Source organism: Chironomus tepperi, unplaced genomic scaffold, assembly GCF_022539635.2.
Source record: "Chironomus tepperi strain 1889 unplaced genomic scaffold, CSIRO-AGI_Ctep_v1 contig_8, whole genome shotgun sequence".
Taxonomy (NCBI): Eukaryota; Metazoa; Arthropoda; class Insecta; order Diptera; family Chironomidae; genus Chironomus; species Chironomus tepperi.
This window is the reverse complement of record NW_027226130.1, coordinates 196,704-223,366: the sequence shown is the minus strand read 5'-3', so window position 1 is coordinate 223,366 and position 26,663 is coordinate 196,704. Positions and strand designations below refer to the sequence as shown.

At 34.2% G+C, this 26,663-nt stretch overlaps 1 protein-coding gene across 1 annotated transcript in view; it reads left to right on the top strand.

Moving 5' to 3' along the window:
• LOC139100990 (5-hydroxytryptamine receptor 1-like) overlaps positions 1 to 25,225 on the top strand; it is a 132,355-nt gene extending 107,130 nt beyond the window's left edge. The window contains exon 3 of the mRNA XM_070653818.1: positions 22,542 to 25,225. Within this exon, the coding sequence (XP_070509919.1) occupies positions 23,204 to 24,709 (1,506 nt within the window). The 5' untranslated portion in view covers positions 22,542 to 23,203 and the 3' untranslated portion in view covers positions 24,710 to 25,225. The remainder of the gene's footprint in view (positions 1 to 22,541) is intronic.
• Positions 25,226 to 26,663: the final 1,438 nt, after the last annotated feature.

The following is a 26,663-nucleotide window of genomic DNA, read 5'->3' as shown; positions in this document are numbered from 1 at the left end:
TATAACAAGCCGCTTGTAAGCTACTGACCAGTATATCATTATGGAAATTAATTTTAGATGCAAAAATTATTGGAAGGGTTGAATGGAATCATTGACCGAATAAAGTGCGTTTTATAGTGGCGGATAGGAACATGATTTGGATACAGATGAATAAATAGAACTGTGAATATGTAAATAGCAGCTTTATGGACAGAATTGATATTTTAGTATTAGATAGGGTTTGCCAAAATTTAATGCGCAGTCCTATGCAACCAGCGTATCTAGAACAATAGAAAATTGAAGACTGCTTTCTTTAGGCCTCGCATTAGACTATTAGATCACCGGTACACAATCACACAACGGAGAAACGGCTGAATTATCAGCCCTTGGCTTACTTGATTCTGGCCAGAAGCAGGATTCAATCGAATATCGCAATTAGAAGGAGTCATATTGGCATCAGATTGGATTTTTCGAGTATTGCTATGCTGTGTGTGTGAGTTTTGGGTCATTAGAAATTTGACCAACTCCATCGATTGAAAGTGTAGCAAAATTGACATATAATGGAAAATGACGAAGGTTTTTCCTTAATCAGGCCAATTTAGACCCCCAAAAAAAACACCCCATACATCCTTAAAAATCAAACCCCAAACTTTAATTTAACAATTTTTCCAATTTGCATGTCCTTGATTCTCATCCTTAGTAAGTGAACCTTAATGAGCCATAAATTTAACTACATACCTCATAATGACAATTTTTCCTCTTATTTTTATTTTAACTCTGTACACACATTTTGATGCTTTTCTTGAGTCTTTCTCATTTTTAATGATTTCGAGCTTTTTGTGCTTCATGAATCGAGACGAATGTCAGGCACAAGTTAAACATTAATTTTCCAGAATGACTTTTTGAGAGTGATTGTTAGTTGATTCGATTTTTGAGAATTTTTCTGAATTTTATTTTGTTCATGACAAGTTCAAAGGTCATTCCTTAGGTGTCGTTCCTTTATCACGTAACGCTCTTAGAGTAGACGATAGGGTTTGGGTTGGATATAAGCAATCGGATCTTAAATGATGTCTTTTAAATTTCACAGCATGTCAAACGAGTCCAGAGTCAAGAATTCCAATTCTCGAGCTAAATTTAGGAAATTCCATTTGGGGACACCCTACACCCCTCGTCTCATATCCTTAAATGTCAAAAAATTTGCAAAAATTTGCCTCTTTCATTTATTTCCTCTGAACTTTTACATTTGAGATTAAAATTTCATTCAATAAATAATATTTCCACGAATTTTTCATGTCAACGGTATCAAATGAATTTTTCCGATCATCGGTGCAGATCTCAATGGAATAAAAAAAAAGCATGAGTAAAAAAAATGTACATAAAAGGAACAATTGACTCGTGTGTGGGAGTCAAACAATTTACTGTAATCGGATTGTATGATCTGGGTGGCATAATTGTCACTTTGCATGCTGAGCTCGATAAGGGTGTAGAGGAAAAAAATTGTTTTGGATATTACTAATGTGATTATTTATTGAATAATTCTATTATTGGATAAATTGTATCATAAATTGTATTATTGTGTCGATTCAAATTGAGGCTTAAAGGGTCCATGATGGAGCTTTTTTCACTTTTGTCATACAGTTTTACAGAATTTCTAAAGACATGTGTCATCTGAGCGACACAAAAGAAGAAGGGTCGGTCATGGCTTCTTAAGTGCTCAATCACGGTTAAATCCTTCAAGACAAATGAATTCCATCTCAGTGTGGCTTCTAAATGACTGTAAAATGAGGTAGATTCTCTATTCAATGTTGATTCATATATGTGTCAAATGCAGACCATTGATGAAACCCGATCTGAAAAATCGATTTGGCTTAACTTGGCTCATTTTGCTGATTTGGGGCGAGTTAAGTCGAATTAAGTTGACATGAAGCCCGACTTCGTGTGAGGAGCGTTGAGTTGACTACGAAATTTGTATGAAGCCTTTTTTATTGTTTTCGCATCAAGAATAATCATCCCTAGACCTACGAGGATTGTGTTGCATAGGCCGGACCATTAGATTTTGGAGAGAATTCTGGAGAATTAATGGTACGGCTAATGCAACACGGGGTGTGTATAAGCAAGAGCTAAGAGTATTAATAAAGATGTTGATAGGGTAATTAGATAGGACAATTAACTGCGTATCTAGGATCCTGCATTTAATAATGGAAAAATGACTCTATTGGGTCTCGAACCCATGACCGCTACATCAACTATTCTAAAGTACAGATCACAATACTACAGAGCTTGACAACCTGCACTAAATTGCCTGTTCAACATACATAAAAGTTACAGCAAATAACCAATTTCAATGTCACGAGTCAATGATCCTCTAATCCTTTCATTTGAATATTTCCTGTACCTTTTTCTACAACCTAAAGAGTCGTACTCTTTTTCAATACATTCATATTAAAGCCTAACCTCCAAAAATAGCACCACCTTACTCAATTTCACAATCGATTAATGTTACAACTTTTATTCACTCAATACGACTTCCTCCTGCTCGTTGTTATTTATTTACACTTTTTTGTCCTCACAAAATTCAACGTTTCCGTAATTTTTCTCGTTCCTTTTTTTGTTGATGTACGTAACATCTCGTCTACAAGCACTATAAAACATGAATATAATGGTATTATTTATCAGACAAACAACAGAGCAAAAAAGTTTTACAACCCAAAAAACCACGCTCTTTATGGACATTAATGTTCACGATGACAATTTTCCCAATTCACAATTTAATTTATTGTTCGATGTAAATCGCACATCACAATTTTTAGTTGATATTGCCTATGTAGACATTAAAATTAAGAATAATGTACGTAACCATGAAAATGTCTCGCATGTCATGTTGTAATGCTTACTCGTCCATTCTCTGTGAGAAAAAATGAAAATTATATGGTTTCATGAGTTTTAATATTCATCATATGGATCCCGAGAGGCGCATAGCGGAAGTAAGTAAACCGTATAATGTACGGAGAAAAAAATAAATTAAAAAAAGTTTTTAAGGTGATGCTGTGGGAATATTTTTATTTTGTCAAGTGTGACATGTGAATAATGTTTTTTTGGGGATATACGTTTTGGAGAAATTGGAACAATTTTAATTAAAATAGCAAGATTTATGGACAAAAATTTTAAATATTGCTCTAAATTCATGGCTTTACCTTGGCTATACCTCTAAGATAAGACAGTAGGTCAATTCAGAATCAATCTAGAGTTATGCAGACTTGAAGCCAGATTCTGACTGCTGACTAGAGGAATCTGAGCGTTGCTAACTTGCTTCAATAAATCCTCATAGCCAATAAGGCACACGACCTAGGAAATGCCGAAAAATCTCTGCCATTTCAGGCAACTAAGAATAGCCATGGATCATAGAAAATCTATACGTCCTACAAAGCAAGCAATCATGTCTTCCCCATTTGACTTCCAAATAACATCCCTTTCAGTATCATCCATACACACATATTTGCTTCCTGGGTCGCTCGTAAACTCACAAATGTCGGTATTTTCAAACCAAAAAAAAAAATTCACGAACAAGGTTAGAATTATTCATGACATTTTAAGTTATGGCTAATTTGCTAGTCAGGATATTCTCTCCACCTTTATTTGTACAGCAATAAAAATCATAAAATATGGTCTATATAAGCAAATGTTGTTAACAATTGGGGTTTTTGTTGGGAATGGTAATTAGCTTTATTTTGGAATTTGATGATATTGATGGTAAAATAAGGAAGGAATTTTGTAAGGATGATTGTGATTTGGTTCATGTTTGTTTAGTGAAGGTGAGGATTCTCAAAATTGAGGACCAAGACTTCTCGGCTAATCTTAAGACCCTTATAGCTTTGGTGCTGATTTCAATCTCAGTTTCGAAATTTGTGGAAACCAAATTCGAGAATTCGTCGAAAGTGTGACATTGGGAAACTCCAGCATACGCAGCTTTTCACGGGACATCTCACACCTAGAGAATCATTCTTAAAATGACTTGAAATTTTAGCTTTTCTAATTAAGCTTGAGATTTTCACTATATGCGGTAGCACATAGGTTGCCCACCAATGAATGACATCCTAATTTTCATACTTTTAAAAAAAAATTGTTAAACTTTTATTAAAAATTGTTTCAAAATTGTTATTAACATTTTTGTCCGGAAAAATCTAGATTTAAAGTAAATTTTATGCCCAAAATCATGACAGGCAACAAAAAATATCACATTAAAAAATGACACAAAATATAAAAATCGCAATTAATTTACACCTAACGTACTTTCGTTACTTCCAAGTTATGTCCAACTATAAAACAGTAAATAATTTCCATATTTCACATTTACCTTGAGCGATGTCTATCTTTATAATTTTTAAAGTGGCAATTAATTTAAGGAAGTCACACAAAAAAACTGAATCACTAGTCATACCAAATTAACAAATTAGCATGAAATATTTCATCATGTATGAAATTTTCAAAAATGTTTAATTTCCTTAAGTTGAGTAAGCTCTAGTTTAGTGGTTGACAACCTTTGTGCTGCGGCACCCTAGTGTGCATCCTAAAACTGTTGGAAATGGTTTGAACCGTATATCTTGTGTGGTTTACATCGAGGCTTAGCAACAAGGTGTGCCGCGGCACATAAGTTGCCCACCCCTGCTCCATTCCTTCTTTCCTCATAGACCTGCTCGCTCGCAAGATAAAAAGAAGTCAGCATGTAACTTTTTATCTAAAAATAAACCGAAATGGAAAACAGAAAAAAAAAATTATTTTGACCTGCACGCAATGAAAATGTAAGCAAGGAAACAGCCATGAATGAAAAAAGCCGACAAGTCATCAACAAACTGACTTTTGATGAGACAGTTCACAAATTAATGAATCTACAACAAATCATTAATTTATTTACAACAGTGTGAAATTAAAGAGACCGAAAAAAAAAATCAATCAGAATAATGAGCAGCGCATGACAAAAAGCTTTTCCTGGTTAACAATGGAGCCAAACCCAATTATCGTCATAAACGCAGCGATTTATTTGTTTGGATTTTTCATTATGCCTTAACATCACGCAAACGAAGAAAAAAAAAGAAATTTTTTGTTTTTCTTTTGTTTTGGGGTCGTTTGCTTATTAGGGAACGTGGAAATATTGACTTTTGGATTCCTTTTTGTAATCCTCTCGTAGCTTCCTCTCCCCCTAAAGTGGCCGATCCAACCCTCTATTTATAACCAAATTTTGATCCATTTACACCCATCCAACCCATCCTTTCCCCTTCCGTAGCCAAATATTGATCCCATCATACACTCCCAACCCATGCATTCCTCCTTGCCTCAACAAAATCTTGATCCATTGACAACCACCTAATCCACTCCTTCCCCTTTCGCTATCAAATCTTGACCCTTTCATGCTCACATAACCAATAACTTTCCCTTTCTGTAACCAAATTTTGACCCCTACATACCCAATTAATCCTTCCATTGCTCCATTCCGTTACCAAATCCTAACATCTTCATGGCCACTTAACCCATCCCTTCGCCATTCCGTAACTAAATCCTGACCCTATGACACCCACCCAACTCACACCTTCCCTTCCCCCTTCCGGTGCCGAATATTAACCCTCAAAGAGCGTAATAAGTGACGTTATTAATGAACGACCCCATAGTGCTGCTTTTCATGCAAAAAAAGGCAAGGAATATGATGAAAATGATGAAGTTAATCGAACGAAAATTAAGTGATTAAGTTAAATTAACCTAATGGGGTAATTTTTTCAAGAAATTTTTCAACAAATGTGTTGACAGCTTTTATTAAATGAAATTAAATGAAGTTTTTCGGGGCAATCAGGCTTCTCAATGAGGTGGAACTGAATGGTTGAAGTCATGTGAATCGTTATTGTGGTTTAGATTAAGTTTTGGAAGGGAATTTGATGGTTTGGAAGGTATACGATGTAGAAATGGACTAAAATATGGTTTTAGGCTGGCGTGACTCTGGATTAAGGTCAGATCCAATGAAATTGGGTCTCTAGCTAAAGGCAAGTCAATCTAGGTCTGTATTTTTGGGAACCGTTCTCTTATTACGGACCTTCCCCTTCCCCCTCGTGCTAATGTAACCGAATGTCGCAAAGAGCTCGGATTTGAAGCTTTAGCTGCGTACTATCAAGCTGCTGACTTAGCATTTGGTTTTTAAGCTTAATATACTCAATCAGACACTCCACAATCAACTCCACAAATTACCCTACAATATAACGACTGTCGATTATGAACATCCAACAAACATTAAGTCGCACAATAATATAAACTAACTTTAATATGTTACATGAATTGTGGCTACTACGTACATTGAGGAAGTTATTAAAAGTCTCCGATATGAGCATTTATATTATTATTTTTTTTATTTCCACTCACACTTTATTTCGTGTTTCTATTTCGCTCACTATAATCATCGATTATATTAGTTAATAGAAATGGAGAGCTCGTGCTAATGTAGCACGTTACGAGCTATAGCTAATGATGATAATCATCGATTTGTGTATACACAGAGTTTTTTTTTTTACATCAAGATATTATTTTTAACTTGTTCGATATAAAAATAATTTTTTTTTATAAACAATTCAGGTGGATAGGTGTCGATAATGGTTCTGTGCAGGGGTGGGCAACATGTATGCTGCGGTACTACTTAGTTGTAAGGCTCAATCAGAACTGCACATATCATACGGTTAATGGTTTTATGGCATTCAGTTCACACTAGTGTGTCGCGGCACTCAAGTTATCAACCACTAGATCTATCTATACAGCACATTACGCACATATTGCCAGTCGGCAGCCTTTTTTTCTCACGACACAGCTTGGAAGTAAGTCTCAAACCGCACACATCATACGGCACATACAGTACACTAGTGTGCCATCACACCCAGGTTGCCTACCACTGTCTCTATGTATACAGCTCATACCATACATAATACCAGTCGGTAACCTTTTTCCGCTTCTCTCGGCACAATTTGATGGGAAACCTCGACCAAAGCCGCACACAGTTTATTGATCATAGAACTATGGACTAGTGTGTCTAGTCACGCAGGTTGTCCACAACTGTCTCTATGTCAACACCACATACCAAACATATTACACGATGAGTCAAATCATTTTCTTTATTCATTTATCGACACAAACATAATAAATGATGCGATTTAAAAGGTTTTTTTGTTTAATGAAATAATATTTAGACTTATTAAATCATCATGCATGAATGGGGAACTGTTGAAGAAATGTTAATTTACGTTATGGGGTTGTTCACTTGTTACGGAACAGCCTTGGGAGAAAAAGGGTGAGAAAGCCGAATTCTGAGTCGGAATATGACTGAATGTCAATTTTCACATTTTATCCTCTGATACCGGTAAATCTATTGATGATGTCAGAGCTATGTGCCGGCTTTAGCTATGTGCCGGCTTTAACTACGTGCCGGTTTGAGCAATGTGCCTGCTTGAGCTATATGCCGGTTTGAGCAATAAGCCGGTTTAAGTTATGCATCGGCTTGAGCTTTGTGCCGACTTGAGCAATGTGTCAGTTTGAGCTATGTATGTTCCGTAGTTATGTGCCCTTAAGTTAAAGGATGAAGTAAATGACTATCCAAACCACCTCGTCTAAAGTGTGGCAGCCTCATAGTTAGACTCCACAAAAAGACAGTTCAAGATTTTACTACGGAAAACGAAGGGGGTGTGGGTTCCGATTGGGTTACAGATAGGGGTCAAAATTCCAATTTTCCACGTTACGTAATAATTGAACAATCCCATTTCGAATGAGATAATTTTGACTTGAATTGAATTTTGTTTATTTTAACCTTTTTTTCTAGGTATGTAGGTAGATGTATCTTTATGAATGTGAAGTGAAAATTTACTAGTTTTTCTGTTTGTGAGGCTGAGAAAATTTAATGTTCATGAAGAAAAATTCATTGTGAATAATTTAAGTAACTTTTTTTTTCTTGTTTTAAATTCGCACAAAATTATCGTTTAAAAATTTCATTGAGAATTTTAAATTTTTTGGTCAATTGTTTGTGTTGAAGCTTTAATTATGCAAAATTGCGTGTTAAACTGGATGTAATGTGTTAATGGTCCGTAAAATGGAATGAATATTTCAGTGTTGTTCAGGCTCTATTTACGGCATGGCACAATATGGAGCAGCTTTCACCAAAAAATCCTCTGGCCACTCTACATTTATTTCATTTACTTCCACTACTCTTTAGACTCATTTGGTTAAAAATCTTATAAGTCGTTCACTTATAACGTAAATGAGAGGAGTGGATGGGGTAGATCCCATTTAAAAGAGGAATCAGAGAGCCGCACTTTTGATGAAAATACTGACTGTAGCCTTCAAAGAGAGGGGCTCTGTGAGCCGCGTTTCTAATACAAATCTCAAGCAGGCAAAAGAACCCATATTTAAAGACAGGTGAACCCTGGTACCATGAAAGGATGCTCTTTGCCTGTTAGGACATGATTCAAAAATGATATGCTAAAAATTTCACTTGATGAGACTCGAACCCGCGATTGTAAAGTTGGTATTGTAATAATTATATGTCAAATTACTAAACAATTCCGCCACCGAGTCACTACGACTCACTGTCTATAAAGACAGTATATAAAGTTTATAGACTCAAAATCGTGACTAAAAATCAATCTCATCAAAAATTTCAATTAAAAATTGAGACATTTACCAAGAAAAATGTCAAACTATTCAACTATCAAATTTTAGACACGATTGTTACAAACTGAAAAGTATCCAAAAATAAAATTGTCGATAAAAATAAAATAATACCATATCAATCACTTCATTCAACGTTTCCCACGCGTGTGTATATTGTATCAAGTCAGTGACATGTAATCAAAGCTTCACTTTAAAAATTTCTATTAAAAAATGCTCGAATAATTTTCGAAAATATTCATTATTTAAAAAAAAGGAACTGAAAATTGAGTAATCGGCTTAATGTAAATAAATAATTTCAATTATTTTTCATGATTTATTAGCACAGCATGGGGAGTTATGGGTTGGGTAGAGAGAGTTGAAAAGAAGCTCCAAAAAACCCATCAATTGTGTTCTTACTTAGCATTTTAAATTGATTTATCACTTTAGGCATTAAAGACTGAATGAAATATTCAAAAAACGAGAAAATTTATTAGGTTCATAATTTTTTTTTTTTTGCTAAGCTTTAAGTGGAAATGAGGAAAATGTCAAAAGTCAAGAGTCGGTGAACTTATAAGAAAAGTTGGAGCTGTTTGAATTTTAAGTTGAAAAATGTGAATTATTTTGAGTTTTAAAAGTCCAAAAAAAAAATTACAAAAGTTCTCGTGTTATAAATCGAGGATTAAAGCGCATTTTTGACCCAGCGATCAGTGATTGATTAATAAGTCACTTCCAGACCTACAAAACGAGATCCAGTAGGATTCAGGTCACTAGTAGATCCTAAAAAACAAGATCCAGTAAGATCCAGGTCACTTCCAGACTTAAAAAACAAGATCCAGTAAGATCCAGGTCACTTCCAGACTTAAAAAACAAGATCCAGAGATATCCATTGAACCTTTGATCACCACCAATATTAATCGTATTGTAGATATTTAACCAGTGCTTGTTCGCATTTTACTAATAAGGTGTATTTGTCATGTGAATTCTGATACACATTTGCCCATATTCAACATGATCATAAGTCCTTTGGACACAATCATGTCAGCCTTCAGCATTTTCAATGCCATATGCTTTCTGGCATGGTGTCAGATTCAAATCCACACTCGAGTTCCGCAAAATAGCTTCATTTTCCCTATCAAATGATTCTAGTCTGCATCCGTCTGCATCTCTGCCTCAAACCCATCTCTTCAATCAATCAAAACATTCAATCTTCCTCCCACCACACTCCAACTACCCACCCTCAATACCAAACTCTTCCAAATCACCTTTCCAAGAACTTTAAGTCAGACATAAATTAACTTTTAATTAGATTTTATCAAACTCGTGGATATCCTCCCGCCACTAAAGATCATCATCAAGCAAACATTGCCATCCTTTTCTAAAAATAAAACTTCAAGTGCCATTTTTATCTCCAGCTTAATATAATTCACAAAAAAATTATCTCACTTCAATTTAACATTTTACCGCTTCATTGAAGTTTAATGAGACGTAAGCGCTCTATTAGCATTTTGGACACGACGAGCAAGAAAAGTGTGTAAATAGTGTCATGGATGTGAAGTCAATCGATGATGATGAACAATGAACGAGAAGGAGGAGGAAAAAAAATATGAAAATTAAGTGACAAGTCAAGTTGATTTATTTGCCAATTTCCGATTTTTCTTATTTTTGGCAATTCTAAAGTCAATTTGAATGGTTGATGTTTGGAAGGAGGTTGGTGTCTTATTGTTCGTATTGTGTCTATTTGACGGATTATAGGGTTGATATGTGTCTGATGTGGCTGTATTGAGGTCCATTTTTGTGTCACTCGAGTGACATACTGCTGCAAAGTGTAATTCTTGTCATCTAAATCTGCCAAAAACAGAGAGCATGGCTGCCTTAAGATGATATTTTCTGTTATTTTTACACAATTTGGCTTTAAAGGCTACATATTGACGAGTAGACAGACTGTAACTAGCTCGAATAACTAGCCAAGATGTGGAAGCATTCCAACAGCTTCATGACTTTGACCATTGGCCTGGACTTTAACGAATCTGACTGTACGAGTCTTTTGGGTACCGTTTTTAAGCCTATCAGTCTTACCGTGCAACGTTCTGTCTGTTTTTGAGTTCATCTGTCAATCCAGCTGCCAAATAGTCTCATTATCCGACTGTATAGTCCACAAATTGCTTTTTGTCTGTCTCCGCCATCCATTTGATTCATCTGTATGCCTGTCCTTATGTCTGTCTATCAGTATGCATGACAATAGGTATGTCTGCCCATTCATTTATTCCAATAAAGTCGTCGCTCTCAAGAGTTCCCAGACATCATTACTGATTCATTCTATTCTCAGTAAATCTCACGAAGAAAAAAATTATTGGAAATGATTAGCATAAATTTGATTACGACGATTCGAGCGTGCATCTATCGATATTTATTCCCTGTCATCGACATGATTCTTTGTTACGTTTTTTGGCGCTTACAAGTCACAGATTTTTCATTTTTTTTATCTCCAATTTATTACTCACTTGTCATGAGGAAATGACACTTTTTTTGGATGTTCGATAAATTTTTCGACAATTTCTGCTTCTCACACATTTTTAGAATTTATCATCATTTAGTAGACAGTCGTGGGGACGATATGTTGTAATTTAGAAGAAAAAATTTTGTTCGTGTCTCTACCAAGTGGCTAACTGTGTAGCGTCTGTAGCATGAGCACAATGACACTTTTCTTTTTTTACAAGTTTTTCAATCTCATGTCACATTTTACATCTTTAACAATGATGACACAGCGAAAAAAATAAAATTTTGTAATCGATTTTACTTGGGTATGTGTTTTGTTGGTGCTGTTTGGTATTTTTGGACATGATTGCGTCAGCTTTTGGGTTGTAGAGGTAGAATTTAATTTTTAAAGCAGTTTGAAAGTTCTTTTTGTGAGGGAATTTGGAAAATTTTATGGTGGGTTTGGTACTTATTAAATAGATTGAGCTGTTATCGGGCAGGTAAGACTCTATGGTGGAGGTGAATTCTTGGAATTGGGGATTTTTGATTCTTGAAGTCTAATCAACTTTGATAATTGCTGTAGATACGTGTTTTAGAGATTAAATCCCATAAAAAAGTTATTGAAGCTCTTTAAACTTCTCAAAAGCACAAGTTGATATGTTTTGTATTAAATTAAAGTCAGTTTTCTCAAAACATGGATATGCTGTGGAACTGACATTATTGGCATATTGCTACCTCCAGTGTAGACTCCAAGGAATATCATTGGCATCAGGGGTGTATAAAGATGGGGTGAGGTAGAGGAAAATGTTTGGAAGTCAAGCCTCCCTTCCATCAGTTTCGAATTTGCCAAAATCCGAAACTAAACTTGAAATAAATCATTCCATCCCTTCATGCAATTCTGATTAGCTTTTCTGGTTCTATGTGCAGTTCTAAAAATTAGCTTTGATCCACTTACTTGGTTACTTATTTCTATGGCCGTACAGATCAATTATGCTCCATGTCCTCTCATTGATGTCACCTAAAACTAGCTCTATCGCTAACTACCGATTGCCTTATCCCAATTCCAAATGTATTCTGTTTCTATTGACAACTGTTTTCCATGAGAATATCCACAATCTCCACAACCTCCTTTAGTTCCCTCCAACTTGAAGTTACAATCCTAAAATATTCCTACAACTTTCATCCAAACATCCACCAAAAATCCCATTAAAATTCATTCCTCAATCCTTGAATATTATCATGAAATCTAGACAATAACACCCACCCAGTTATCGACTAAAAAGGTATAGCACATAAAACACTTTGTAGCTATTGCTTCAAAAAAACCCATAATTTTAATGTTTCTTTCAAGTCAGTCCATTCCAACAGCTTCATCCATTTAAATTTTACAGCAAATTTTTATGTTGTATAAAAAATTGAATGCTGGATGAACGAAAAAAGCTCTATGGTCCATAAAAGATTTTTAATGTCTCGTCCATAAAAGAATTTATACTTTATTTTTTGTGGACCGTCCCAAAACAAATTTCCATTTCCATTACACTCCTGCATACTCCTTGATGTAATCATTTTTTTGTTGTGTTGCATTACATAAATTAAGAAAAGGAAGCTATTATAATTTATGTGAGAACTAGACTCATCTGATGGAGACAACTGTGATAATATGAAGAAAAATCATGTGCTTAAGATTATTTATTGTGTAATCATAAATCAATTTTGCAGCTTAAAACTACTAAAAGTAATAAAGTACTTTAGAGGCGGAAGACATATGAGGATGAAAAAAACACATATCTATGACTAATATGAGAATCTATTAAGCTTTTATGATGCTGAACATATGTTTCAATATATAAAAAATAATATTGGAAATAAGGCTAGACAGAATAACTTTTTAATGGGAAATAATGCTTAAGAGATGAAAAAGTTTAAATTGCAGAATAAACAATACAAAACTAATGGAGAATGGGGAATTAAGACTATTAGTTTTAAAAAGCACTTGAAAACATTATAAGAAGAAATTATTACTGGTTTTAGCAACAATTAATGAGGATATAAGGATACGAAGACTAAAATTTTGTGTTTTGTGAGCTTTTGGGAGCTTTGGAACATACTAACGTGACAAGAGAAGCCATATGGATGCGAAATGGTGACTGCTTTAATTTAGTGGTAATAAAAGAGCTATAGCAGTGAATTTAGAAGCTAATTAGCAAAGCATTCTTCATTTGTGTAACTTAGGAGCGCCTCCATATCCAACATAGAGTAAGTTTAGATCTTGAAATTTGAAAAATAATCTCAGATCTACATCCCCGAGCAGTATATTGCGACAAATTGGGTTTTGCCTTTAAAAATTTTCTAAATCAGCCGTTATTGTGCAGTTGGTTGTCGTATCTTATCTTAATTAGTAACTAGTAAGATTAATCTTAATTAGTTAATTAGTAACTTAATTAGAGTAACTTCATGACGTATTACAGACATAGCGGTGCCTAAGCAAACACGATGAGCTTTTCGAGAAATCTTAGACATTTGAGATTAACGAATGAAGATTCACCAAATTAAGACACTTAAACCTTTATCTACAGTTCAAAATGAGATTCGAACGACTCATTTGATGTAATTCATGTCTGCAAACTACAAAGCTTCCCTAACAGACAATGCTCATACTCACTTAAATGATCTTTCTCATGAGTATACTTAATCTATATAACTAAACATGCTTGATTTTATGAACATACTCGTGAGCATGTTCCTTGTCTGTTTGGGGTTTCTAACTTGTAAGTCATATCCTCAATCCTTAGCAAACGGCACATTATAGCGTTGATTTAAACTTTCAAATCCAAAATTCGAGTCGAATTTGAACTATGGTTGATAGACCAAGTAGCGTTTGAACTTCATTGCCTTTTGTTCAGAGGTACCCCCAATATGGAGTCCCATCAAGTCTACCTCTAGGTCATTCTGACTCTTGTCGTGGACACTGCCATCTCTAGTCATTTTGATTTGAAAAAGGAAAGATTTTAAATATTCTCATGCCGAGTTTCGAACTCATCATCACTTGTTTGTGGAGCAATTTAAATCCTAAAGATTGAAACCACCACGCCACAAAGCCATTTCAACGGCGCTTTATATCCTTGCAAAAATGACTATATAAAGTGCTTCTCACTCAAATCTCCATTAAAAGTAAATAAAAGTTACAAAAGCTATTAAAAAAATCTCAATCTTAAAAATCTTTCATCCTCCAAAAGCACTGTCCTCGACATAAACAAAAACGAGAAAGAAAAATTCAATTTTCCTAAGCCTTAATCAATATCAATCCTCAAAAGCTTTCGCATTATTCCAAATCGAAGCGTCTCTTTTAAATGTTCTATAAATCACTGAATTAATCCATCTTTTAAATCTCAAAATATTGAATAAGAAACTTTCTTCTGTTTTTAACCCCTTTTTTATCTCGGCCATGCCATCCTTTTCAAGTTTATCCTTTCTATTTCTCTTCCTTTTGTTTGCTTTTTAACCATTCACTATAAATTTTTTCTCCTACAATACATAAAATACTGCGATTTAGGTCAATGATTACTTCTTCCTCTTTTTTTTCAACTTGCTCTGTTCTCGCGGTAATGAAAACTTCAACTCGTGTTGTATAAATAATTTTATCAAAAAATGTTATAAATAAAATTGTTTTCATTCAACTCAGTTTATGCACTTAATCGCAATGTTTGCTCTTATTCGCCTGTGAGAAAGGTTTGAGCTTGTGAATGGGATTTTGCAGTGTAACATCTCACCTAATGTTTATAGCAGTGATTTATTACTGTAAAGTTCTACAATTGAACCTGGCAGGGGTGTTGGTTCAAGTTGGAAGAAATTTTTGGAAAAATTCCTAGAAAATTGAAAAAAATTTTGCTTTTTTGGGATTTTTAATAATGTTTCAAGCCAGAAGAATTCAGGAACAGGCAGTGTTTCAAAAATCATCGTTCCAAAGGCTGGATATTAAAACTTCTACCCATGGCTACCCAAGCATATTATAAGGAAGAGTAAGATAATCTAGGGCAGCTAGGATAGAATAGGTTAGATACCCTAGGATACCCTAGTGTATGAAAAATGGGACATGCTGGGAAACTATATGAAAATAGGAGAGGTTAGGTGGGTCATCATAAGAAAGTACACATGTAGGGATTTTTTTTTCAGGGAGCGGGGATTAAGATGATAAGTATATAAAAGGATGTGAGGGCTTATCTAGATGGAATAAAAGGTCAAAACTCTACAATTTCGAACAAATTCACCAATTTGCTTCAGTTTTTTGAGACAAAAATTCCAAAATCCTCCCAAAATTTTGGCATTGTATACAAAATACAAAATTCCCAATTACGTCCCTGCAGCAGCTGTCTATAAAACAAAGTCAATCAACCATACCTCCTTTATCATCATCAAACATTTCCCCCAACTCATTAGTCATTGACCGCAACTCATCAAATTTCTCTAAAAATAGCACAAAACTTCATACCTTTTCCTTCCACATACATCCAACACACAACAGAGGAAGCTTTTTTCTCATTTTGAAATATGAGACTTTCGAGTCCATTATCTCGCAAAAGCTAAACCGCTGCTTTTTTTGTGTGATATTAATATTCATGGAATTTAAGTGAGGAGCCATTTATGTCATTTCACAAGAGCTATAAGCGGTGAATGCTGTAAACTTTCCTTTTTTCTGTACTTTTTTTCTAAAGCAATAAATTTCAAGTCATCAGAGCATTCCCCATCTGCATTCTGTTTCATGCATTGTTATAAATGGATTTCTTCATTATAATTCTTATAGTTCTCAAAAATAAGATGAATTTGAGAAATGTTCTGCCATAAAGTACGAAGAAATGTCTCATCTAAGGTAATAAAATGGAAATTCTTTTGACTAGTTGGTTAAGCAGTGCCATAATGTCTTGTTTAAAGGATAAGAAGAGAAGTTTTTCTCTGAGGGTTTAAGGCAGTGGTGGGCAACCAGTGTGCCGCGGTTAAAAATTGTTGGGAATGTCATGAACCGTATGCTATGTACGGTTTTGGTCGAGGCTTACTTTCAAGGTTGGTTTCTTTATACAAGTTGACTTCGGAAATCGTCGGTTGTGAGCCTTATCATCCCTATCCTGATTGTAAGGCTGCCACCCTTCAGGCAAGGTGGTTTGGATATACCACGATTCCCGTCACGTCCCCAATTTCCCCCAAGTATCTCATTTATTCAATTTACTTTGTACAAGTTGACTTGGGAGATGGTCGTTTGTAAGACTTACCATCCCTAGCCAGATTTTTTGGCTACTTCCCTTCAGTCTAGGTAGTTTGGATAGACCCCTTTTTCCCCGCAAGTCCCCAATTCCCCCAATACCACTCTCAAGGTGTGCCTTGAAAAACAAAAGGTTGTCCACCACTGCCTTAAAAGGAAAGAAAGTTTTGAATGAATTTTGATAGATAGAAGTTCACAAAAGTTTCATTCCATCCATTTGACATCCCTCTATATCTACAGTTTGACTGAAAATCGAGCGGAAATCTATTTTTGTTTTTCGTATTGTGCTCATGAAAGTTTAAAGACTTACAAAGTTTTTGAATTGACTTTTTTAAGGGCTGATTTTGATGTGATTTATGGGTTTACAGCACAAGCGTGCTGTATTAATTATATGCTATGTGATAAGAGATTAACTAGGCGTGTGTTTGCACATAATGTATGATTTTTTTAGGCTGGTTCTTACCTTTCATTATTAATTCTATCCAATTAAAATTGGATATGATGTTATATTAAGGGGGACGGAATAGAGAGTTGATGAATTTTTGCTAATTTTTTAAGGTTGCATAAAAGCTTTATGTCAAAAATATTTAATAGTCTGTTGTATTGGACCAGAACTGCATCTAACGCAATAGTTTCCAAAGAATAATCCATGATACTTAAGTGTATGGATGAAAGCTTCAACTTGGCTTCAACAGTGAAATATTGATTCAAACAGTACAAAGTAGTTTTGTCTAATAAGGAGGAGGCACTCAAGAATCCCACTCCGCTCACCCCTCCCACCTCCTCAGATACGTCTTTATACTTGGAGACCGCAATGTCGCCATTTTAGTGTCAAGACATGATGGTATTCTGACGACTTCTGACGATACCTTCCGTTCTACAAAATCCAATAGTATGCTCAGGAGGTTCCTAATACGGTCACTAAGTCAAGTACTAAATTAAGTTGGATCTACAATCTGCCCATGTCTGCTACCTTGAACGATCTGTAAGATGCGGTCGAAAGCTACAGACCTGCACATGTAAATTGCAGGACATTTATGAAGGCTTGAAGATTTTGTTCGATTGCTGTTCCTAAACATGACTGAGATCACAGCTTATCCAATATCAGCCTTAAATTTCAATGTGTAATTTCATCTATTTCCCTTAAAACTCACATCCACCGTTCCTTTAACCCATGCCTGTCGTATCCACATATCTGAATAATCTTCCATTTTCACTTGGTAACAGTCATAAAAATATATATTTAATAATTCATGATCATTTTTGACGCATTAGCTACCTTGTGTCTTCAACCTTGCTACTCTAGTCCTTATTAATCCCCCCACATATTAGTTCATGCGACTGAAATTTTCATACACGTTTGTTATTAAATTTAAATGAAAATTTACTACCTGCAAAACTTCTTACATTTTTATTCCGGCTTTTTTTACATGCGAGAGCATCCACGACGTAAAAAAAATAAAAACGAATTTTTCATCCTCATATTTCCTTCCACATGTGTGCAGCAATTGTTTGGGCTGTGCTGTACATTATGAAATTCGAGGAGTTATTTTTATGACGTATCATATTTGTGGCTTCCGTTGTACATTTGCGAATCTGATTACCATCATTAATCATCTTAAGAAGGGCGAGGGAATTAAGCAGCACAAACAACCAAAAGAGCTCAAATCAGCGAGAAAAATTGCGACTAAATGTTTTGTGTGACGAAAAAAAAATAAGGTGTGATTTCTATCCACTAAATACTAAGTGCAAAATGATGTTGAATGTCAATTTTAGTCATACTTCTGTTGTTACTTTAGAGCACAGACAAAAAAGGGAGATAAAAAGTGCGAGATGATAAGAAGAACAAAAAAGCTTTTACTTGGAAAAACAATTTATCTGTGCGAGACGATTAGGCATAAATAATAAATTTATTATTTTTAGAAATGCTTTTGCATTGTAAGCATTTTTTTATGCTGGATATGGGATGGATTCACAAAAGGATCGTGAAAAAAGAAGAGAATTTGACCTCCAAATCTCCTTTACCCCGAATACACACCTGACTACGCTTCTAACTCACAACAATGTTCAGTAGAAGAATTTTCATTCATAAAATTCATTCAGTAATGTATGAAGACAAGATTTTGTTGAAGATGCATGTTGTTTAGTCACTTTGACTGCAAATAGAGCTGTGATGTTCAGCCTGTGTGTCGTCAAATTTGTTTCGAAATACTATGAACCGTATGTCGTGTACAGTTTCGGTCAAGACTTATCACCAAGTTTGCAAGGAAAAACAATAAGTTTCACATCACTAAACTAGAGTCTAAGGCAGTAATAGGAACCATTTTGTGTATCGGCACACCTTGGTGATTAGCCACAACCAAAACCGCATGCAACATGACATTTTCAAAACAATTTGGCGTCACACAGATAGCACATCACTGCTATTGGGAATGACACTAAGGAGTCATTCACCTATTACGACAAGCTCTTTAGGAAATGAAAGCCGAATAGTCGATTTTTTGCGTTACGTAATAGGTGAATGGCCTCTGACGTGTAAAATGATATTGAAAATATTGAAAAATGTTGTTCTCTAATTCACAACAATCTATATCTACGATTAATATTTGCTCAAAAAATTAGCAAAGAAACACGCTTTTTGTCGATTAGCAGGATTAGCCGCAGATTGCTAAAAATAGGTTAATCGATCGAAAATTCGGTCTCTCGTCCATATGACTCTGAATTGGAATTCAGGTACCATACCACGCCGGTTTTATATACGTTGTCTTACTGATAAGTACTTTACTACTACTTTTCTGCTTCTACATTATGTCACGTATTCTCATGAAATTTAGATAGAAATTTTTAATTTTGTCACACCAAAGAAAAGACCAAAAATCCAGAAACATGCCAGAGTGATCATGAAACTAGGTCAGATTTGATGCAATTCATCCTCATGCCAGAGTCAATCCGACTGAATTTTTGACCATTTGTACACCGTAAGATTTTTTGGAAAAGTACCTCATATTGGAAAGGATGTCCTTCAGGCTAGATGACACATTGGGTTAGATTCGGTGAGAACCGTTAAATGCATGTCGGCATAAAGTCCGTTTTTTCACCTTTTTTCCGTCGTGTGCCTTCTTGGAAATTTAGTATGATACCTAAAAGTGACCAAGCTTGATTGTCAACAGTCTAAATTGCATATGCATGACAGAGATTGGCAGAAAAGCATTGGATTTAGAAATGAAATCTCTTACTTTAAGAAAATCGAAAGGAATCGAAAGGAGAGCTATCATAGTATTTTATGCATTTAAATCCAGTTTCCAAGCATCTTTTCACATCAAAATGTCCATAAATTCTTAAAAATACTCAACTTCTACTAAAATCCCCTCAACTTCCACCAAAAATTGCGTCTAAACTCCACTTAATCCATCCACAGTAACTTCCAAACCTTTTACTTTATTCACTTTACTCTATCCATCTCTAGCTGTAAAGAAATAAATATTCTCTCTTTTTTTTCTCACGAATGCCTTCTTAAGTGACACATATAAAATGCTTAAAATTATGAACAAGCATAATAGATGAGAAATGTGCTCACATTTATTCTATACTTAGTAAAAAAACATAACGTCAAGGAATGAAAAGAAAAAGTTTTAATGCAAGCCATAAAACATGAAACAAATTGCTCAATGATATTACTTCATATACATTTAAGCAGCAGTAAGAATAGAGAGAAATGTGTGACGAGAAAGCACAAAAAAGGAATAAGAGCGGAAGTACGGTTTTAATGATGATGACATGTTTTTTCATAAATATCATATAGCATACATGCACACAGTATTATTTTACAAAAAAGTTCATTCTTGTTGTTTTTTACAACTTCCAACAACATGAAAGCATAACGATAATAATTCTTTATATGCGACAAAAAAAAGGTGATTCCAGTTAAATGATTATCATCCTTTGTTCCTTTCAATAAAGAGATTTTAACATAGATATTACATAAAACTATGATATAAGCGCTTAAGTTTCTATAACATATTATGTCATAGATTAAAGAGGTAAAAATAAGATAAGATACATATGGGATGATGTGCATGCATACGATAATGTTTGTAGTGGGAACAAAAGTGTTTTATTAAAGATTTGAAGAAGTTATGACTAAGATATATAAAAAATTTAACTAAATATAGTATAAATCAGGGTAGAATTCAATCCTAGATCCTTGCTCTGTGATTCGCGGGTTTTGAATGTTGAACCAGAGTAAATGTCTCTTTAAACATGCGAAGTTTCAGTTCGAAATTCAAACATGGACCGACGTACTCACACACACAAACCAGTGTGGGTTTGCTAGGCTTCATACTTATAAATTGCTTTTTTCATTAGTGTTAAACCATTCAAAGAACTAAGCAACAATAAACTAGGATACAGTAAAGTATAGCATCCTAGAACTAAGACAGACGATAAGGTAGAGAGTATTTCAAGGCTGTAAAAGGAATTAGGGGCGAAATTTATCCTAAAACTGAGACAGGGTTAAAGGAGATAAGGTACACAAGAATAGCCAAAGGTTAGGTAGAATAGAAGAGTTAACTGAGGATAGACAGAGTAGAATAGGGTATGGTTTCCAGAATTCCCGTTCCCGGGAATATTCCCGTTTTTAGAAACCCCAGAATAGGTGAAGATAGGGACGCTCCTGATAGCCCTTGAAACCTGTGTTCAGAACCTTACTAATTTAAAGGTTTTAGAGAAAAAGGACTCTTCTCAACAATATAGTCCGAGTAGGATTCAAACTCATGTTATAAGATTCTTGATCGCATGCTTCTACTACTGAGCTACCGGGAGTTATTAGTGCGTTTGGTATAAAGCACATCTAAACCTTATTGTCTATCCAACGATCATCCTAAACAGGACAACATGATCATTAGAACACCATTGCGTCGCCGTTTTAACGCTAAGATGCGAAGTTGCCGTGATAGCTGAATTTCATTCATTTTTGCAGCGGAAAATGAGGTTATGCCGCTCAAGCATTGCACTTAATGTTGTTGTGATAGACCAGAGCACAAATCGCACATTTACTTAATTTGGACTCATTTCCCACCCATTAAGAAGAAATATGATAAAAATTGTACAAAAGTTTCCTCCATTAGACTAATTTTAATCTCCAATTCCTAGTAAATCAGATAAACAAATAAAAATTCCATAAATTTAATTAAAATTCCTCAAAACTTTCTCAATAAAACACATTACAGCAATAAATTGTCAACACTTCTTCATTCACATACGATTTTAATGATGAGATTAGAGTCATTAAATGCTATAAGGCATACATAAGTTCCAACATGCAAATAATATTCAGTAAAAAGGAAATTCCATAACTTTACATAATAATCAGAGATTGTAAATGTTAATGCTTGCATAGTCACAAGAAAGACATCAAAGAGAGATTCTTCAACATTGAGCTCATTTGAATGTATATTGAAAATTGAAATTCATTTCTATTAAAAAACAGAAACTTTTCATCATTCATCTTCTATAGGCACATGCACAAAGGTCAAAATGAGATAAAGAAGGTGATGAAGATAAATTGAATTTTCTTTTTTTTTTGCTTTTGATTAATATAATTCAATTGATGGATTCAAGCGGAAATGAATAAAAGATAGATAAGATTAAAATTTTACAGTATGATTCATTGAGCAGGACTTGAGGATGTTATGTAATAGGAAAGTCATCAATATTGATAGATAAAACAAATTTTTAACATTGAATTTTTTTGGTACTAAAAAATTGTCCAATTGGTCGGGGTAAATATTTTTGAATTTTTGGGGTACCAAAAAATTATTCCGATGGTCGGGATAAATATTTTTGAATTTTTGGAGGTACTAAAATATTATCCCATTGGTCGGGATAAATATTTTTGGATTTTTGGAGGTACTAAAAAATTATCCCCTTGGTCGGGATAAATATTTTTGAATTTTTGGGGTAAACATTTTTGAATTTTTGGGGTACTAAAAAATTATTCCATTGGTCGGGATAAATATTTTTGAATTTTTGGGGTACTAAAAGACTCCATATTCAACCTCACAACCCCCAGCAAACTACAAACTATCTCTAAATCATAATCTCTAACTGTTTTATCATCCAAAAGCTAATCGATCAATTTTCCTTCTTTTTTATGTCATTCCAGATTCACAACATTGAGTGCACTTGAAAATCAAAACCATCAGTGTGAGCTATGACAAGACTAGCTCATATGAAACATAAAGTATTACCCAATAAAGTATGATTGAAATCACTCCAACATCCAACGACGATGTGCAAGCAGTAAAAAAAAGTTTTTCAATCAACAAGTCACCAAATCCTTGTGAATGCACACGAGAATTAAATTGAAACGTAAAATGTGTAAAAAGCAGCCAAATAAAATCATTTTCCATCCATTGACTTCAAGACATCACAAGGAAATGATAAAATTAGATTAGAAGCCATAAGAAATCCAAAAAAATTATTAAAAAAAATTTTGCGCCTTGTCAAATGATAAAGGAAGTTGATACTCATTTGCATGTCGTGGCATGAATATGAATATGAATACAGTACAGCATATATCATCACATATCGTTGATGGCAACAGGTGAAAAATCATAACTTGTAAGAGGGGTAAAAATACAGCAATAAAGTGAAAGATAATATTTGCACAGCGGCAATAAGGCAGGAAGTAACATTATAAAGTATATACGCTCTCGCTTTTTTTCTGCTTCAATATTGATTAATATGGATATATCCAACAAAAAGTCATCAGATATTTAAAACGGATAAGACAGTGACAAAACACCAAGCAGCTTAAATTTTTTTATGGATGAGTTTAAGGATCGAATGTCATCACTTATATTTAATTTAACGGACACAACAAGACATCATCATACGATCAATAGCATACATTATAATTATTCAACAATAACAGAAGTGACAACAACATCATCGTTGTCATCATTACCATCACCACCATCATTGTCATCAACGACATCACATATTGCTAGTATTATATTAGCTAATTTAACAACAGCAGCTGCATCAGCAATCACAACATCGACAGATTTATCAACAGATCGTTTTAGAATTTTAAACAGCACAATTGCACCGTATCCGTCACTTGCTGAAATTACATCATCGTCATTCGCATCGTCAACATCATTTAGCACCACAACGACGGTGTTAAATGATATTGATGGCGATGAGAATGGCGACGATGGTACAGCGAACCAAATTACTGTCCAAACAATTCTAATCAGTATTATATTATTAGCTGTAATATTAGGTACTATAATTGGTAATATATTAGTATGCGTAGCTGTGTGTTTAGTACGTAAGTTGAGAAGACCATGTAATTATTTATTAGTGTCATTAGCTGTATCAGATTTATGTGTAGCAGTGCTAGTTATGCCAACGGCACTCATGTATGAAGTACTTCACGAGTGGCGTTTTGGTACATTTTTCTGTGATGTTTGGGTTAGCTTCGATGTGCTATCATGCACAGCGTCAATTCTTAATTTATGTGCAATATCTGTTGATCGATATTGGGCCATAACAAAACCATTGGAATATGGTGTTAAACGAACGCCACGTCGTATGATGTTATGTGTTTTTCTTGTGTGGCTCGGTGCTGCCTGCATTTCACTTCCACCGCTTCTCATACTTGGTAATGAGCATCAAATTGATGGACGACCCGAGTGTGTCGTTTGTCAAAGTTTCGGTTATCAAATTTATGCTACATTTGGTTCCTTTTACATACCATTAGCTGTCATGTTGTTTGTTTATTATCAAATATTTCGTGCTGCACGACGGATAGTTATGGATGAGAAGCGTGCTCAGACGCGTCTTGAAGGTGCATTAAATGGTGTACCGCAACAAACAACCACAACAACCACACAAGAGAAACCGATAAATGCAATTGGATCACCCCACCAAAAGAAATTAAGATTTCAATTAGCCAAAGAGCGTAAAGCGTCAACAACATTAGGCATAATTATGTCAGCATTTACTGTATGTTGGCTTCCATTTTTCATATTAGCATTGGTTAAACCAATAACTGGTGAAGAGTATCATACACTATCATCAGTATTCCTATGGTTAGGTTATGCAAATAGTCTCTTAAATCCAATTATTTATGCAACATTAAATCGTGATTTTCGTAAGCCATTTCAAGAGATTTTATATTTTCGTTGTTCAAGTCTTAATATAATGATGCGTGAAGATTTTTATCATAGTCAATATGGTGATCCACATTCGCAACGTGTTGTCGTCAATACGGAAATAACACAACATAATTCAAATCAGGGCGCACGTGAAAGTTTTCTTTGAAATTCGAGTTTAGTTACGCAGCAATGTGACAGCGATTATTAAGTTCCTGCTACTTTAAACTGACTTTTTTTTTTGGAAATTTTATTTTTTAAAAAAAGTTTAAAAATATTAAAAAAAATTATATATTTGAAAAAAAGAAATGAAGAATTTTAAGGGATGAATGTGCTGATTTAAGTAGAATTAAGAAAATATGAAAATTAATTAAATTTTATTAATAAGTAAAACACACCACAACAAAAAAAAATATGAAGTCGGTCGCTGGACAGATGGATATAAATTGACTGTTTTTAGATGAAAAAAATATATATATTAAATATTAAAAAAAATGATGAATTTTATTAGGAAAAAAAATAATAATTTGTGTGAGAGGTAGCTGAATGTGAGATAGGATTGATTAATTAATTTAAATGAAAAATAAAAAAAAATTTAAAAATAAATGATAATAATATGCTTAAAAACAAAAAAGAAATAAATTTCATCGTTGAATTTAATGAACGATTAGAACAAAAAATTGAAGCTTTTTGTGTAAAATGTTTATTTTTGCTAAATTTTTCTTTTCAGTTCTTACTTTTCGGCTTTTTGTAGAGAAATTTTCAGGTTTTATTTTTGAATAATTTGACAATTAGAAAGCTTATGTTGCTCTGGAGAATAATTGGTGAACGATTAGAATGAAATAAAGTCTGTGCAGAGATTTGGGAGTTGAATAATGAATAATTTCTTTGATTCAGACTTATTACTGGTCTAGTATAGCTCTACTGTGCTCTTGTTTTCTACATTCAAATTACAAAACTATTCTTAAAGCTGAAAATTTAGCAATTTTAATCCATGGATCTTTCTTGCGATAAAATGACATCTAAATGGCAGAGCGTTGGCTTAACGTCCCAAAGGTCCTAGGCTCAATACCAGATCATACCCTTCCCTTTATTCCCCTTTTTGTCGTTCTAAGTGCGAAGATTTCAGACTTTTTGATTGATTAACCGATTTGAACTACTTCCTATATTTGATGTCGGATCATCGAGTCATGTGTAGGGAAATCTGTCAGTGTGAGAGCAATGTGTGTGTGGCCGAGTGGCTAGACAATAGAATCGGGATCTTTAATCATCTTTATTGTGAGGGCATGAATTCAATTCTTACCAAAGGCCCATCTTTCCATCTCATTACAAATGAATAGTTCTGTCGAAATAACAAGGGGTTGTGTTTCAGTGCGCAGTGCTCTATTGAGAGATTGGCATCTGATAGTAGTCGAACCCTCGTCAATTTTGCTCCTCAGCTTCCTCCGAAACCTCAAAACTGCTTTAAAATTCTCGCAATAAAATCTTATGCTCCAAATAGCTCAAGTTGGTTAATCTTTCCAAAATCCGACATCAGCACAGCCTGGACCAGACTATCGTTAATCTGGAATTTTGCCAGATTTGAACATAGCCCGACACCAAGTCAAAATAAGAAGCATATAATGATATTTCCTAATATATCAAAGAAGTCTCTAATCGTCATTACGTGTCATAATTTTGAAGACATTAATTAATACCCACCACCCCACCCTCCTCAATATTAAATCAATGATTCATTCGTGCAGAAAATATATATTTCCTGAATAGAATCCTTTATCCTTATTTGTCATACAATATCTCTTAAATCTCTTTTTTCTCTGATTGAATCATTCTCTTTTTTGTGAAAAAAAGCCATTCAGTAAACATACGAAAAATATGAGGATTTATTGTAAGATTTCTTTGAGGTTGAAAGAGGTCACAACCGCAAATATGCTCATATAACCCTTTCAATCATTTTCTAAGAGCATATTTGTTCTATGTATATCTTCCTTTTTTATTAAGATTAATTTTTGAATAAATGAAATATTTTTCAAAGGATGAAAATGCTCGTATTTTTGGTTATGTGAATAGTTTTAAGGCTTTTTGATTACTTTTTGGCTCGAGTCTTGTGAAGAGATTTTTAA